This window comes from Poecilia latipinna, unplaced genomic scaffold (genome assembly GCF_001443285.1).
Source record: "Poecilia latipinna isolate Pla-1442-1.1 unplaced genomic scaffold, P_latipinna-1.0 Scaffold2416, whole genome shotgun sequence".
NCBI classification, from domain to species: domain Eukaryota; kingdom Metazoa; phylum Chordata; class Actinopteri; order Cyprinodontiformes; family Poeciliidae; genus Poecilia; species Poecilia latipinna.
Genome location: NW_015115032.1, coordinates 46,906 through 64,003, shown reverse-complemented (window position 1 = coordinate 64,003; position 17,098 = coordinate 46,906). Strand labels below are relative to the sequence as shown.

The window sequence follows — 17,098 nt, the reverse complement described above, 5'->3', positions numbered from 1 at the left end:
TGTGTATCATCCGCATAGTTATGGTAGCTAATCCTATTTCCTGCTATAACCTGAGCCAGCGGGAGCATATAAATATTGAAAAGAAGGGGTCCTAGGATTGAACCTTGGGGTACCCCACATGTGACCTTTGACCTCTCTGATGAGAAGTTTCCAATTGAAACAAAGAAATTTTTGAATTAAGACCGCTGCTTTTTGTATTTCTGTTTTTTCTAACTTTTCTTCTAGTGATCCGGACAGGTAATGTCCTGCTATGAAATGTCGGGGGGCCACACACATTCTGGTGGAAGACGGGTGTAACGATAATATCTGGACCCCGGTCTCAGACCTCAGAAACGCAGAGCGCTGGATCCTCTGGGAAGTCAGAGGCAGGTGGCTTAGATGAAGTGAGGTCTGCTTATGTTAGAGCAACGGAGAGTCGTGCCGAGGCGAACCTGTTGATCCATACTATCCTGCTGGGAGGAGGAGGAGTCCGTCCGCCTTCCTTTCTGACCCGGATCCTCCACCAGCATCTTCAGGCGGCTCAGGTGCAGCCCGACTCTCTTTAGTGATTGACTTCCTGGNAAACTTNGTTCTTNTGAGTGAGTAAAGGAGCAGAGAGGAATGGGGGATGGAGGAGGGGAACCGGTCAATCTGTCACCAGCGTAATCAGTTTGTATTGGAATAGTTTGTTCTTGATAAGCGGAGGGTTCCATCCTAGTCACACATCCTTGAGCCTGTTCTTCTGAAGCGATGGTCACATTGTTGTTCTTGTTGATAAAATGAAAAATGTTTGCAGTGAGCAGTTTTATTCCATGTTTGTTCAGACTGCGTCCTCCTCTTCCAAAGAGGTGAAAGCGCTGCCAGTAGATCCAGAGGTTATCGATGAAGGTCACTGAGCTGGCAGAGCAGGTTTTAATCAGCCATTTGTTTATCATGCCCAGCCTGGAATGTTTTTCGTCTCCCCATTGAGGCGATGGAATTGGACCGCTGAGAAATAACTTCATTTTTAATTTTCCCATAGTGTCCAGAAGAATATTAAAGTCCTTTTTTAGAATCTCCGATTTTTGCTTTGCCAGATCGTTGGCTCCAACATGCACAACTAAAGTCTCCATGTTTGGCTGATCAGCGGTTAGAGAGTAAATCAGATACAGTGTCACCAAGAAAAGAAACTCTTATCTTGATGTGGAGTTCACCAAAGAAAACTAATTCCACACAGGGGGTTGATGTAAATATCAATGCAGGTCAGCCTGTGTCCAGTTTGAGTTAAGAGGTCAACTTGTCTGCTGGTCCGCTCTCTCGGCTTTAAATAAACTATAAACTTGACTTTTAGGAATAAATTTGCTCCGCCAGTGAAACGCTCAGAGCAACAAAGACGCTTGTCATCTAAATGGCAAGCGGTTTCTTAAATTAAAGTTTTTATTATTATTGTGATGATGATGATGATGATGATGATGATTAGCATTAGTATTATTAATCATAATTTTTCTAACTAAAACGAGCAACGGGCCTGGCGGAGGTGGGGAGTTGGGGGAGGAGTAGGAAAGCACCGAGGGGCAATCCTGAATATGAGCGATACTTAACTGGAGGTGTCTGCCCCAGAGCAGAGGGTGCAGCACAGTGAATGCAGGCCACAAACCATCAGTCCAGATGTTCCCACTCAGCCCATGTTGGTCAAAGATTGATAGGTCTACCTTGTATGCTATGTTTTGCACCTTTATAGTCCGTGGGCCAGAGGCCAAAATTTCACATTTTGGTCCATTTCTGGGTGGCACAGTCTATCCATATTTTTTTTTTTTTTTTAAGATGCATGTCTCTAGAATAAAATTTTTGGTATGATAGCCCTTCCAAAGTGGTAGCTGAGCCATAGTTATCAGCTCATTAAGTTAACCCCTGTAGACAAATTCTGTTTTTTGAGATTGATGTATGTCTAGTTTAGGCTCATGATATGAGCATTTGTTAAAGGTATATAATATAGTGTTTGGTGTCATCTTAAAGGGGACACTCTTTAAGATGACTTTCATTTGGGGGGATGGTGTTTAGGATTTTTAGGGTGTCACTGGTGTCTAGTTTGTTAGTTATAAAAATGTTAATCAGCAATAGTCAAAATTTACACTTGCATAAACTTTAGAATGCAGATTTTGAGTTTTTCATCCTGGGCTACATGACAGCATGGGAGGAAACCACCCTCACTAAATGACCCATTCTGAGGTAAAAAATAAATAAAAATAAAAGATATTTAGGCAACGATTGACAGCATAATTCAGATTATAGAACATTTCTGCCAACAAGATGATGACCTTAGACATATCGGTACCAACTTATGCTTGCTGATGTTGATTTTTGTCCAGCCCACAAATGAGTTCATTAAAAATAAAATGAGTAAGATGTACTTACTTAGAAAGCTTTCAAGTCATGTTAACAGAAAACTACAGCGGGTTGTGTTGATGTTAAATATATTGGATAACATTTGAGTGACGTGACTGAAGTGGAAGCTTAGGAGTTATGGTTAGATTAGCATTGGAACAATTTATATACATTTAAAATTAAAAGCTGTAGCTGTATGCACTGATCCTTTTATTAGAATATCCTACCTGTTTAAAGTATTTTAAATACAGAGGCATTTGTAAGAATAAAACAATATCAGACAGGGGAAACAGGTTTTTATTGGAATTAAATTAACTAGATAAATACAGATCACCACAACTCTTTTTTGTGCATTAATACGTCGAATGACACTTTATTAAATGCAGCTCACATAGTTCGGTGGAACAATGTGTCCACCAAACTGCGCAGGTTACTGTGCACCTGAAATGATATGATTCATGTACACCAATATTATGCAACCATTTCAATTTGATGTCCATCACATTCCTAGGAAGCTGAACTCTACCGCTGACTACCTAACATGCTGGCCCATGGAGTTTCCAGAAGAGGGCAGTATGTGGAGTTTCCTTCACCTTTTCCCCACCCAGTGATTGGCTGGGGAAGAGGACTGGTTGTAAGGCAAAACCAAGACATGGAGCAGTCCATCAGGGGACTTGACTCTGGAGAATCTACCTTAGTTTTTAGTTTATGGTACTAAAAACTAATTGGTTTTTGTACCATAAACCAATTGTACTATTAGTACAATTGGTTTATGGTATTAAGTTTTTTTTTCACATTTGTGTTGTAGTTATATGTTGGATTGAATTAGTTGTTTAGGTTTGCTCATTGTCTGTCTTGGTCTGTTCCCCCCATCCCCCTTGATTGTGTAGGCTAGCCTTTGTTTGTGTATAAATACCCCTTTGTGTTCATTGTGTGAAGTCGGTTCTTGTTTGTTATTAGTGGTGGGTCAGGTGACCAACACCTAACAGATAAGTTCTCAACTTCTGTTTGTCTATAGCTGTTCTGTTGTTACACCAGTTTTCATGCACATATATACAGAGTCCACCCCCTCTGCTTTTACCAGAATCCAAAGTCCTATCCCAGCAGAGCAGAGTGCGACCTGCAAGTTGCAGACTGCATTGGGTATTCCCTGGTGAAGCCACGTCTCAGAGATAATCTGAACACAACAGTCCCATTGTGATTTCCAATGTTGTAGTTCCAAATAAGCCATTTCTTGCACCAAAGATATGGGATTGGAAAGATACAGGCTCAGAAGAGGTGGCTTGTGTGGTTGATTCCCCACCTTACCCATCAGTCATCAATGACTACAGACCTGTTTCCCTGACATCCAACATCATGAATGTCCTGGAGAGATTCCTGTTGTTCCACTTTACTAAGCATTCAAGCACATATCAGGACCCCCTGCAGTTTGGTTATCATCATGAAGTTGGAGTTGAAGATGCCGTCATAAACCTGCTTCAACAAACCCACTGCCATCTGGACAAAGCTGGCAGCTCTGTGAGGATCATGTTCTTTGATTTCTCCAGTGCATTTAATACAGTTCAGCCTGATTTGCTTTGTCAGAAAATTCAGAAGACCCAAGTGAAGGCCTGAACAATCACCTGGATATATGACTAGCTCACAGACCACAGTTTGAGACTGACCAGCAACAACAACACAGGAGCACTGCAGGGAACTGTACTCTCACCGTTCCTTTTCACTCTCTACGCTTCAGACTAATGGCACAACTCTGACTTGTCATCTACAGAAATACTCAGATGACTCTGCAGTTATTGGTTGCATCAGAGATGAACAAGAGGCTGAGAAAAGAGATCTGGTGAACTGTTTTGTGTCATGGTGTAAAAACAATGATCTCATTTTGAATACAAACAAAACAAAGGACATGACATATCTTACATGTCCCTATAGGCTTAGAAAAAATTAGATATACAGTTTGTGATTCTAAAACCACAGCAAAGCAAGTTTTACAGCCCTTTTCTGAATTTCTTTGAGAGATCCCCTGTTCCTTTTTTATTTTATTTTCTATTTTTATTTTTATTTCTTTGAGTGTTTTTTTATTAATTAGTAGGACAGCTAGCTTTCAAGAATTTATCTGTTTTGTGTCTAGGGAGAACATTTAAATGTGAAAATTCTGATGCTTTCAGTATTATTGTACATTGCTTTATTTATGTGATAAAATACCTTAGATAGGAAACCTGTGGGTTCAGTTGAGTCATTGTGTAGAGGCTCTAACTCTGTATCCCTCAGCCACAATGACCTGAAGGCTGCTCTTAAAGAAGAATGGGAGCTCAAACCTCAGCAGTTTGTGAGCAGCATGCAGGTTATTTTCAACCTGCAATTGATGCTAAAGGGCACATGGCATTGTTGTTGAGACACTGCAGGAAAAATATACCCCAAAATACTGCGGTTCTAAAAAAAAATGTACGGTAAAAACAACACATAAAACAACAAGCAGTCAGTGTGGAACAGAGCACCATGTGATTCCAATCTGAATCACAGGGTCCCATTAAATTTTTTTATAATGCTTTTTTCCCCTCTTCCTCTCAGTCTTATAGCCTATAATCAAATTTGGACCTATTAATTGTTTTGTAACAATCAACAAATTTCAGCTTTGCTGACAGAACTTGTCCATTATCCATTTGTTAATTTTCAAAACTGCACCTCTGTTTTCAGTTTAGTTCACTGCAGATTCTCAGAAAGCTCACAAAACAAGTGGTGCCAATCTCTAACTGTGAGACCAACCCATTGTGGTCATTTTTACGTGAAGTTATTCAGTTTTTTGGGGAACAATTTTTGTAATTTGACATTTGGCCAACCATATATTCTCCTTGAATGTTACAGTTTTTTTTATACTGTTAATTAGTTCATCAGTTTATGGTAACTAAAAATGTTCTTAGATTAAAAAAAAAAAAAAGAGGAAAAAAAACATTGACCAACAACAATACAAAGCAAAATGATATCATGGATAGTATTTATCAATCTAAAAATCAAGCAAAATAAAAACAGAAGTAAATTGAAACGTACATTAAAAGTACAATTACAGTATTTGTACTTGTCAGAAGTATAAGTGTAATTAAATTTGTAATTATTTTTTCACTAACCATAGCAGATCATTGCAACTGAAATCTATACAAGATAATTCATTTGCATGCTCTAGTAAAATTCTAACAGTACTCCCAGTAAACCCATACTGCAGGTCCAAAGCATTCCAAACTGTAACGGACTTTCAGAGCCATTTAGTAGGTACTCAACTCGAGACCAAGATCCATTATTAGGCAAAGGATGTACACCTAAAGTCCAGCACATCAGGTTGTAGACATCCACTGATCTAATTGGAGCTGCTCGAACATTCTTCTTGAAGTCTGGGTAGACAAAGAAAATATATTTAGGTCTGTACTTTATATTTTCTCATTCCAGTTTGAACACAATTTCATAAAAACCTGACAAAGCACCAACACACATTTCCTGTTCCAAATATACATCTTGTATTTTTTTGTAATTCTTTTTATTGATTTTATAGATTTCCAACATGAAAATACCACACCACAGTCACCTCCCAAACAAACACACAACAGTGGGAGGACATAAGATAACAGGTGGTATTCCATAGCATATCCATAAAATACTGTGTATTATTTAAATTTATCCATCAAGCTAGTAATGGTTGTCAAATATCATAAAATAGATTTCTTGGTTAGTCAAGGTAAATCAGACTTTCTCCAGATTGTTATGAATATATGATTTTTTTCTCCTTCTCTTATCTGCTCACATGCACACTGCTGCACGCTTACATAGCCATAACATATAAGACTGATGACAGTCACACATAAACAAAACTGATCAAAGCAGGCCGATACCTCTTAGAGTGGATGCAGAATGAGGAAAAAATAAAAGCAGATCTTGTGTTACAATCTTTAAGGTGTGCTGGGTGGAGCCCAACTGGACAGTGAATGTCACTCTGTATCTATTTCTTTTATATTACTTGTAACATTTGATCATTTTTGGCATTAAAAATTGTTTTATACTTAAACAAATCCCATTGTTTCTCAATGTAGTGTCTCTGAGGGGTAATGGTCTGGTCCCAGAATTGTTCAACAGACCTGGTTGTTGCATGGAACAGAAAAAGGGAACAACACAACAACTGGGGGCTTGTCCATAATAATTTACACAAGTTACAGTTTTCTAAAGCTATCAAAAGAAATAACCACCAGACCTTTACAAGAATTTAAGGATACTCTAAACTACACCAAAATAGTTTTACTTGATTTAAATGTATTTTCTATTTTCAAACTGCAAGCATTAGTAAACAAATCTGAAATGGAATACAAGTAATGACTCATTTTGAATTTTATTTAGATATATGATTGAAAAACGGAACATTTAAGGCTCTTAACTTAATGTTGTTCTTGACTTGTGATAAGTCAGAGTAACCCAAGATTTCCTAAACTTTTCTAGAGGAGAACCAGTCACAACTCTGAGTTGTGACTGGTTCTCAACTATGAAATAGTTTGAAAATGGGTTGAGACATTTACAAACCATCTGAATTGACACCTTTGGTAGAGAGAAGCTGTGGTTTTACTTTGAGGGATTTCTGAAAGACAGATGTTGAAGTCCATATGTCATGGTCCTGGGTTAGGGTCAGAATGCAGATGGAATGGTAATCAAGAGTTTTGCTTTTTGGCTTGGCTCTTTTTTTGTGTGTGCTGGGATTTCAGCAGAAAAAGCCCAAGTCAGTCTGTCCATCTCCCACTTTATTCTACCATCACTCATAAACAAAAAGATGGAGCAGTCAACTTTTCTTAAAGGAGCTAACTGTCATCCCAATCCCAAAGAGTTATTTTTTTTATCTTATGTTATAGGAAATCTTGTATTTTTGTCTCTTTTTGGCAAATGTATCTTTTGTTACTGTTACACACTAGATGTTAAAAGTGGTGTAAAAAGGTGTTACTAGATCACGAGTAAAACAAAATACCATAGTAACATTTGAAATTAATTTACCTGGTCCTACCGCCAAGAAAAAGCCTCTCATGTCAAGGAACTCATTATCATAACCATGCCAGCCATTTTGCCAAGCTGATGCCTCCCCAGAGTCATTTTTCCAGTAGGGTAATGTTGTCTTGTTCTGCAGAGAACACCAATAAATACGGATGACATGAGACATAACATCCTTTCAGACAAAGTAAACAGCATGTTGCGTAATATTATTGACAGAATGTATGTACTGAATACATAATACCAGTGTTTACTGAAAAAAATTATGAACAAGATGCTTCAGTCTTGCCAACATATTTTAAAAATTAAATCAGACCAAACCTCTCTTAAGTTTAGCCTTTTTTTTCTTTTCTTTTTTATTAATTTTAGATCAGTTACAAAACAAAGAACAAAAGAAAATTCTGTGCTGCCTCCAACATACACACACAAAAGAAACAAAAAACAAAACTATAACAAAATACCCACGTGAATAAGAGATAAGGAGTTATTAGTCTCTTCCTCCAGTTCACGTCACCTCACAACCAAAGGAAAAAAAAAACACTCCAGCAAGAATAAATGAAGCAGTAAAACAAAATAATAAAAAAACTAAAATCTTAGGGATTAAGTAGGAAAGACTCAAGTGGACCCCAAAGCTTCAAAAATATGTCCGATTTGTGGTTAAGATCATGAGTCAGTTTTTCCAAAAGAAGGATGACACATATCTGTGTAATCCACAAATTCACTGTGAATATGCATCCAAATGGTTAGGGATAACATTTCAGTTTTTTAACTAAAACATACAGATTCTGTTCATTACTGTCATGGACAGAATTTCTAGGTGCAGCCGAGGTGTTGAGGGGATCCGTTTTGGTGCCCTTAGGATCACATCTCTGCTTTTTGTGGATGATGTGGTGCTATTGGCTTCATCATGTCGTCATCTGCAGCTCTCAGTGGAGCGGTTTGCAGCCGAGTGAGAAGTGGCCAGGATGAGGCGGAAAAAGGTAGAGTGACCTGGGAACGCCTTGGGGTTCTCCCGGAGGAGCTGGAACAAGTGAACGGGGAGAGGGAAGTTTGGGCCTCCCTTCTTAGGTTGCTACCGCCACAACCTGACTACGGATAAGCGGAAGAAGATGGATGGATGGATGGATGTTAGCAGGGGGATGCATTTTTTTGGCAAAGTAAATTATTAGTTTGCTAATATCTGCATGCAATGTGTATTTTACCCAAATATTATCTTATCGATATGAAACTCATACCAGCAGTCAATGGACTGAAACACAGAAGCTGTCTCTACCCTGTCCATTTTCAGATGTGTGATGTAAGATCTATCTATTAGCTATTAGCATTAGCTCCAGTTCGCATTCCAGACCAGATGGTGGCGGTAATGCACACTTTCAGTTTTTTTGAAAAGTGCTATAAATAGAACAGCTGTAAAGCTGGTGTTATGGCGAGAAACGCATCCCTGCTGAGAATATCCCCTGTCCCAATACTCGCGCTCCCTCCCTCGTTCCGCCCTTGTCCTTCAAATGCGCCTTCATCCTGAAGGTTAGAGGTCGGAGTGTGTCCAACATTCTCCACATCCACCCTTCACTCTGCCCATTTTGGGTCCCATTTCCACCCTTACACAAAGTCCGCATTTTTATGGACTTCGGCGAAGTGAATTACCCACAATTCATTGCTGCATGTGACGTTTTGAGTTAAAAGGCGGCTTCATGGCAATGTTTTGGTTTTTTTTCAAGTCTTTATTGAAAATTAAAAGAAAATAGCATGACAAGGCACACGATAATAAAAAGTTTGATATGATCAACTGAGCAGAAAAAAGAAATAAAGAATAGTCACAAACTAACTGTGAGAGAAGAAAAAAAAAGTCATAAATGCAAGACAAATTCTTCAATTAAGATATTAAAATATTAGTATAAACATTGGGCTTTTATGATGTTGCAACATTTAAAGGTTGCAAAGGTTAAAATTATTTCGCATTAAAAAATTGAGGTGATTTTTAGAAAGTAATGTTTGTGACTAAAACTTAGCCAGAGGATTAAATATATCATAAATTAACTGTTCATCCCCTGTTAGAAGACCAAATTTTATTATATTAAAACTTAAAGATGGAATAGATTTCTTGTAGAATACCCACTTTTAAAAATCGTTCTAAAAACAATGAAGTTGTGGTTGAAAAAAGTGGATCGTCTCAAAAACTTAGCCACAAAACGCAAAGGAACCGATATTTATTTTGAATTTCTTTTGCAGAAAGTCATTATAGGGAAAACTTTATACTTAATAAGGAAATTAATATCTTAAGTTTTTTGTGGGAGGGGAATAGAAAGCTTATCTGGTTCTTATTTTTTGTGATATCATTGTGATTTTTAAACAATCGTTTTCTTCTCAGGGTCGAGGGGAAGAAAATTGATGTCAGAGTTCCTTATGAATTTCTTGCAACATTTTTGGTCTATAAAGTCACAACATTCATAGTTTCTTTAAAAATGACATTTTAGTTCCATTAATCTTTTTTTTTCAAATGTAGCATCTGGCATTTTTTTATATATGCCATATGTTTGTCCTTAACTTGATCTTTGTTGGCATATTAGCTCCACTTTATACCAAACTAACTTTTGAGTAAACATAAATCGTGTCTCTAATTAGTCAAATGGCAGACTGTTAAATTGATTATTAGTACATTCTAATATGTATTTTTTGCCATCTTGGAAATATGGCAAAGTTCATTGAGGAAGCTAAAATATTTTCAAAGTAAAGTATTGAAATAATTTTTGTTTCACTCTACTGAAAATGTGTGATTACATACAATTTTCTGTTTTCAACAAGTCATAGCAAAAATGCATATCTCCAACAAATATCTCCACCAATGACTTAGAAAAGCAAAAATACATTTACTGTACATTTAAAATAATTTGTTTTGTTGTAGTTGTACTTTTTAGCAGCACAAATGCCTAAACAATGACCAGTCCCAGCATTTTGGATGTCAAAGTTACGACACATTCTGTCCCAATTCTCACATCTTTACACGCTTGTAAACCTACGTACTCGAACCCTTATGTGCACTTGACTGAATCCACACTTCACAGAGGGGTGCAGGGTGAGCACTGAGCATTAGGACCGGGCCTTGCAGGTCCTGTCGCGGGAAGGCGCATCGCTCTAAACTCTTGCATATTGATGAGAAAACAGACTGAAATATGACCAAAGAGGCAACTTTTAAAGATATTCATAACATTATTGTGTTTCTTAACCATGTAAGCTCTAAAACGGTAGGTTTTATTTCACAGATGAATTGAAATAAATACGGTTTTGACACCTTTATTGAGACATACGAGTTGAACGTTGCAATTTCCCGCTTTTTCTTTTAACACTGTTACGGCCTGGGTCCTGCAACCCAGGCCTTGAGGGCCTGGGTTGCAGGACTTGCCTGTCTTTGTGCTCCTCCCCTTTACAGGTGCTGCTGATTTGTTCATTTGGAGCGCAGAGTACTTGAACCTGCCTGTCTCCGTCTTCTGGGTCGCCTTCAGCGTCCACTCTGCCGATTGACGCTTGTGGTGTTTGGTGGCCAGGCCTCAGCTCCCCTCCTGTTGCACTTTTGAGTTTGTCTTTGTTTTGGCACCTCAACACTTCCATATGCACTCATACAACACATCCAAGCATTTGCTTTACACTACTGATACTGATATCCACAATCCATTATTGTTTTTGTTAATATTCATTTGTATGCACTTTAACCACGGCATGGTTTCACGTTTTTGTTATGACCTTGAGCCAGTCGTAACACACAATAATAGCTTAACACATGAGAAAACAGAGGCCCATTATGAAGAAAATGTGATATCAACCTTCAATGTCTAGTAGTCTATGAATGTAGGAGGGGATGTATTTTAATTTCGGAGCCAATATCTGCATCCCCCGTCTATTGTCCTATTGATGTGAAACTTATACCAGTAGCTCAGAGAACAAGTGTGATCATGTAGAAAAGGTTATTTCACTCTTAGCTCTTTGTTTCTTTGAATTTGGAGGGGGATGCAGTTTTTGGCAATATGGGATTGAGCCTGCCGATATTTGCATGCCCCATCTATTTTCCCCAAATATTGTCTTATTGATATGAAACTTATACTAGTAACTTGGAGAATAAGTGTGACTATGTACAAAAATTAAATCCCTCTTAACTCTTTATTTTATACATTCTAAAGATATTTTAAATGTAATTCGATCACAAAAATAGTATACTTAAGATATACTAACCAAGCATGTTTATATTAGACAAGAAGCCACATACTTATACAAAGAATACCGTTAGTTGTTCCAAAAAAGCACGTTATAGTACACTTAGTACACTTTAAATAGTGATTTACTACAATTGAATTACCACTAAAATACACCAAGTAAAAAATTAGTTGTTCCAAAATAACATATTAAAGTATCCTGACGGTTAGTCTGGCTTCAAGTATGCTGAAGTTTAACATGCTTAGTATATTTATTTTTTACCTGGGCAGTTACAGTTTTTTTATTTTGCAATTGCAAATGAGCAATTTTGTAAGTAAATACATTGAATTTAAGGTGAGGTTGTTTTTTTTTACTCTGGTATTTCTTTTACTTTGTAACTAAACTAGTAGCTGCATAATCATGTTCTATTCTCGTAGGCAAGTACTCTAAAAAAGATGAGATGACAAATAAAAAATTACATATGTTGATATAATGCTATTTCATACCTTAGTGATAAACCAGCCTGGTTCAGCAACCAAAGTAAGAGAGGAAACAAACTTCCCTTTTTTGTAAAGGAACCGTTCAGGGATTTCCTGCCTGGAATAGACACGCATGTTATGGACCCGGCTCAAGGCAGCATAGACCTGATAATACACACAAACAGAAACATTCACAACTTCAAAAAACTAATTTTATAAAGCAACTCCGAAATGGCTACTAATTAGCAATCAGAAATGTCATCATAGGCGTAGGAACCAGGTGGGACGGAGGGGACGTGTCCCCCCATATTAGAGACAGGTGCATTTGTTCCACCCAAGAAATTCACCACAGTTGCGAAAACTATTTGATTTTGACATTTTTTATTTTGAAGGTGCAACGCTCCACAGAGGCAGGAGACATCAACGAGTCAGAAACTCCTTTGCATGAGGTAAAACGATCTGTCGAGAACGTTGCCATGAATAAAAAAATATTTGGAAATAAAACTACTCTGAATTAATATTTTTTTTAAATTTAACATTGAGCAAATTCTAGTATTTTAAAGACTAAAATGAGAAAGTTAACATAAATAAATAACATGAATGCAAACTAACAAATTTAGGCAAAAGAAAATCTTTTTTTTTTTTAATACAAGAGGCTGAGGAACAGTTTCTTCCCTTCAGCCGTCAAACTACTGAACTCAAGCTGCACTAAATACAGCTTCACCTCAGGGATTATTTACACACAGACACAGAAACTACATATGTATCACTTAAATTACTCTATTGTTCATTGTTTATTTATCGATTTTTTGTGTAGTAAATTCTGGGACCTGAGTACAAATTTCATACCACAAATGATCAAGGTGGTATGACAATAAAAAAATCCTTGAATCCTTGAAAAGTCCTGAGAACAGAACCAGAATTCTTAATTCCTCCTTGTCTGCCTGTCAATTCTGATGGATTTGTAGAGTAAGTTAATTTGTATGTTTGTCATGTATTTTCCATGACAAACATAAAATCCAACAATAAAATTGTTGGATTTTATTTTAGAACAAAACATTGGTTTAAATTTGATTCATCTTTGTTCCTGATATGTTTGTTGTGGTCCTTATTTTTATGACACTGTGTAAGCTAATGTTCTCTATCAAAGCTCTGAGGCAACAAAACTGCAACATTTATGTATAGTTTTATTATTAAAACATGTGAGTAAAGAAAAAAGTGACAGGATTACCTTTTGGTATGTGGTATTTTTAGGCCACAGGCTGACTACTGGTCCTCTATCCATTATCTTCACAATGTCTGACATGTCTATATATTTGTCCAATTCTATCACCTTCTCCATCCACTGGATCTTTGTCATACCATGATCTGAAAATAACATCACATTTAGCTGATTCTCCAGGTTGCTGTCCTGAAAGAAAATAAGCAACACAAAATTAACACACACACACACACACACACACACACACACACACACACACACTTATTTCGCTTGTGAAATCAGTATAGCTGAATGTGTTTTTAACATTCATATCAACATGAAACTCACACCAGATGCCTGTAAGAGCCCCAGTGGTTCCCAGACAGAAATAAATTAAAGTAAGTTAATTTCTTAAATGAAGTGGCATAGTACAGGGAGTAAATTTTGAAAGCATAAAGACTGTGTAAAAAGGCCTAAAACCAGCTAGTTTAACAATAAAGGCTTGTAAAAAGGTTCGTAATTTCCAAATCCTTGTGCAATGCATGTGTGCAGTTTCTCAATAAGATCTAAGTCTGGAAGTTATTACCAAAAAAGTATTTTCCACAAACTATGCAAGACATTATTTTAAGTTTGTTCAACACTTTTTAGTGTTTGTACATCATCTGTGGACAATTTTGATGTTGTGCCGGGGCTTTAGTGCATTCCTTTTGACTTATTACAGAAAAAAAATATGTAGAACAGGGAGAAATCTTCATTTTAAACATTTCAGTTCATGTGTCTGAACTGAAGTGAACAGTCTTGACACTAGACTTACCAAAAAGAAGCATACATCAAGTACATAGATACACATATAAAGGTAAAAATCTGCAAAAGCAATAGTGATGTTATTACCTTGATTTTTTGGTTTAGGATCTGCATGGTGAGATCGAGGTGTTGCACAGCAGTTTTGACCTGAAGAGACTCTGGGCCAAAGTGATGTCCTTCCACATCTATTTTCTCATAGTAAACAGCTGCCATGTCTGCTTTTCCTGAACTAAAAAACAAAACAAAAGCATTTTATAACAAATCTCTAACCAATAGTATTGAAAAAATGTATATTAAAACAAATGAAGCAAAACAAAGAGCCTCAAACATGTGCAGAGGAGGGTGGGGCTGGGGGCTTGAGACCCTGCCCCTTTTATCCTTGATGCCCCAAGTGCCCTTTTTGAGGGGTTTTTACCCCCTCCCAATTTTCTCCTTGTTTTTCACATTTTTTTATCTGTGCGTCAGGAGACCTGCTTGTGCCCCTCAACAATAATATTTAGCTAAATATAACAATTTATCATTAGTCCGGCAACCCTTGGTCTAATAATAAAGGGGTGGTGTTGGGGGGAGGAGGGGTTCGGGTCAAGAATACTTTATTTTCAACATACACACTTGTCTGTGAATAAAGATGTAGGTCTGATGTTGAAGTTAGAAAAACCATTTCTATTTATTTTTCTAATTGTCCTTGTAAATGCAGCATTTCTGTGTTTTCAGGCCCCAAACAGAAATGGTTCAGCTGCAGAGAAAACTTTGGACTTTAATTTCATCATTCTGCCCCAGTGCTGGACTAAATGCCCAACAAAGTTATTCGTTGTGTTGACTTTTTGGGAATTTGTAAGACTTGATTGAACATGCATTTGTAATTAATCAATTTTAAAAAAGGAGAGGAGAAAAAGGCAGGAGTATGGGACTGAAGCCACAGAAAAAAATATATTTGCAGTGACTTTGGAGTTGGGAATAATAATTTACACACTGCATTTAAGTCATATATTGAATTCCATCAAAAATATACACATTTTACACAAATTATGTGTGTGTGAAAAAAACAAAACCACACACACACACACACACACACACACACACACACACACACACATCTCCATCCTCACCTCCTCTATCACCATAAGGTACCCAGGGGCCACAACCAGTGACAGACAGACCAAATCGCATTGTGTGCCTCTAATAAGGTGACCGGCTACAACCGCCACCTTTAAAGGACAAGTACTCCATCAGAATTCTAGATACATTGTATATTTTAGTTTTTCATGTTTTATTTATTATTATTTATTTACTTTTGTGCCATTACATCAAAGCAATTTCCTAGACTGTAAACATGTTTATTGGCTATGGCAATAAAATGATTCTGATAAATTTCTTTATGATTTTTATTTACTGTTGACACAATAAATTGCGATTAAAGTTTGAAAACCCTTAAACCTGTAGAATCCATATTATTTTTACTAAACTATCCACTGTTTTCTTTTTCAATAAAGGTGTATTGATGAATAGCAATACATCAATAATGTGGCCAGCAGGACAGGGACCCTGGGAAACTGCATGTGCATGCTAAGAGTATTTTTCTTTTTGTTAATAAATCACACAATTAAACAAAAAAAAAAGTGAACCTTTTTTACAAGTGAGTATTATATGTGTTGCCAAAGTCTTATAGATTTTATTTTATAATATCTTTATAAGATATTATGTTTGAAAAAAAGTCTTCTTACCTCAAGGCAGCAAGTGAACTGGTTATCGAATGCATAAGATCTTCTTCTGATGGACTGGTAACATATTCTTTGCAGAATTCTGGACGGACATTCAGAATTTCCACTTCACAGCCTAAAAACAAGTATAGGAAATCATTGTGCCTGTTATCTGTTACCTGCAGATGCATTAAAAAAATAACTAATATCACAGTTCAGATGAGTACGATTAGACTTGGATTTACTTTAACCTGAAATATATCATAGGTTTGACCTTCTTTGAATCTTTGTTGTCTCCATAACAAACACAATTTTATTTCTATTCATGTGTTGCATTCAACAGGTCCATGATAAATTGACCCGTTGAGTTAAAAGGTCAATTTGACTCAACAAATTGACCTGCTGACAGGGGCATTTGTATTGTGGCAATACAAATGCCCCAATACATTTCAGCCCCAATACATTGGGACTGAAATGTATTTAAGCCCCAAATTGATCATACATCTGGCAGATTTAGTTTTAAAGTAAGTTTAATTGGACCAACATGTTTCTTCTGACAAGTTCTAACGTTTTGATCAGCAAAGCCAGAATTCAGAGTAGGATGTAATATGGAGATTGTGAATGGAGGTAAACAATAGAGTAACAATAGAGAGGCCTGCTGTGCCAAAGCAGAAGTCACATCAATAGGAGTTTTATTTTGTATGTTTGAGCTGCTTAGTAGGCCCAAGCAGAGGAAGCGCTGCGAAGGCCTATTATTTCTGCTCATTTTGTTGTTCTTTTCTGCCCAAAATTTCAAATTTGGGGGCTTAAACATTTTCAAAAACTCACCAAACTTTGCCCAAAATTGTCCCCTGCATGAGATGAACTAATTTTAATGAAATCACAAGTGGGCTTGGCAGACTGCGCCCCCAACATGAGATAGACCGTACATAGTACGTAGGTAGATCGCCTGAAAGAAGAAAAAAAAAAGCCTCTTGAAGGTATGCCCAATGTAGAGAGAGGTGTCCATTTTGGGTCAAAGAATTTTTTTTTTTTTGCCATTTCTCATGTTAACACCTCGAACTTCGGCGAATATCTCCTAGGGATTTCAAGTTATCAGCCTCATATTTGGTCAGTATGCGTTTAAGGGATGGAGGATTAAACATTATCAAGATTGTGACTTTTTGAGCATCTTTAGGGGACGTGGTCAAATTAAGACGATCTTATATCAGAAGAAAGAAAATAAGTTGACCTGACTTGCTTTAAAGCACATGGGGCCTCATGCGTAAAGCGGCGTGTGCACAAAAAATGTGCGGTTCCATATTTTACGCAAAAGTCAGCATGTATAAAAATTAACTTTGCGTTAAGGTTTGCAAAAATATATGTAGTGGCAC

The 17,098-nt window shown here is 37.0% G+C and overlaps 1 protein-coding gene across 6 annotated transcripts in view; it reads right to left on the bottom strand.

Moving 5' to 3' along the window:
- Nucleotides 1-17,098, bottom strand: part of enpp6 (ectonucleotide pyrophosphatase/phosphodiesterase 6) — a 52,070-nt gene that overhangs the window by 4,155 nt on the left and 30,817 nt on the right. The window contains exons 1-7 of one of the 6 annotated variants that reach the window (XM_015019346.1): nucleotides 16,554-17,076; nucleotides 15,750-15,861; nucleotides 14,113-14,254; nucleotides 13,252-13,431; nucleotides 12,048-12,185; nucleotides 7,363-7,486; nucleotides 3,779-5,726 (exon numbers count right to left, since the gene is read on the bottom strand). In XM_015019346.1, coding sequence (XP_014874832.1) covers nucleotides 5,518-5,726; nucleotides 7,363-7,486; nucleotides 12,048-12,185; nucleotides 13,252-13,431; nucleotides 14,113-14,254; nucleotides 15,750-15,784 — 828 coding nt within the window. In that variant the 5' untranslated portion in view covers nucleotides 15,785-15,861; nucleotides 16,554-17,076 and the 3' untranslated portion in view covers nucleotides 3,779-5,517. Of the gene's footprint in view, nucleotides 1-1,421; nucleotides 5,727-7,362; nucleotides 7,487-12,047; nucleotides 12,186-13,251; nucleotides 13,432-14,112; nucleotides 14,255-15,749; nucleotides 16,518-16,553; nucleotides 17,077-17,098 lie in introns of those variants that run through there. The other 5 variants (XR_001422442.1, XM_015019350.1, XM_015019345.1 and 2 more) reach the window with 5 other exon arrangements.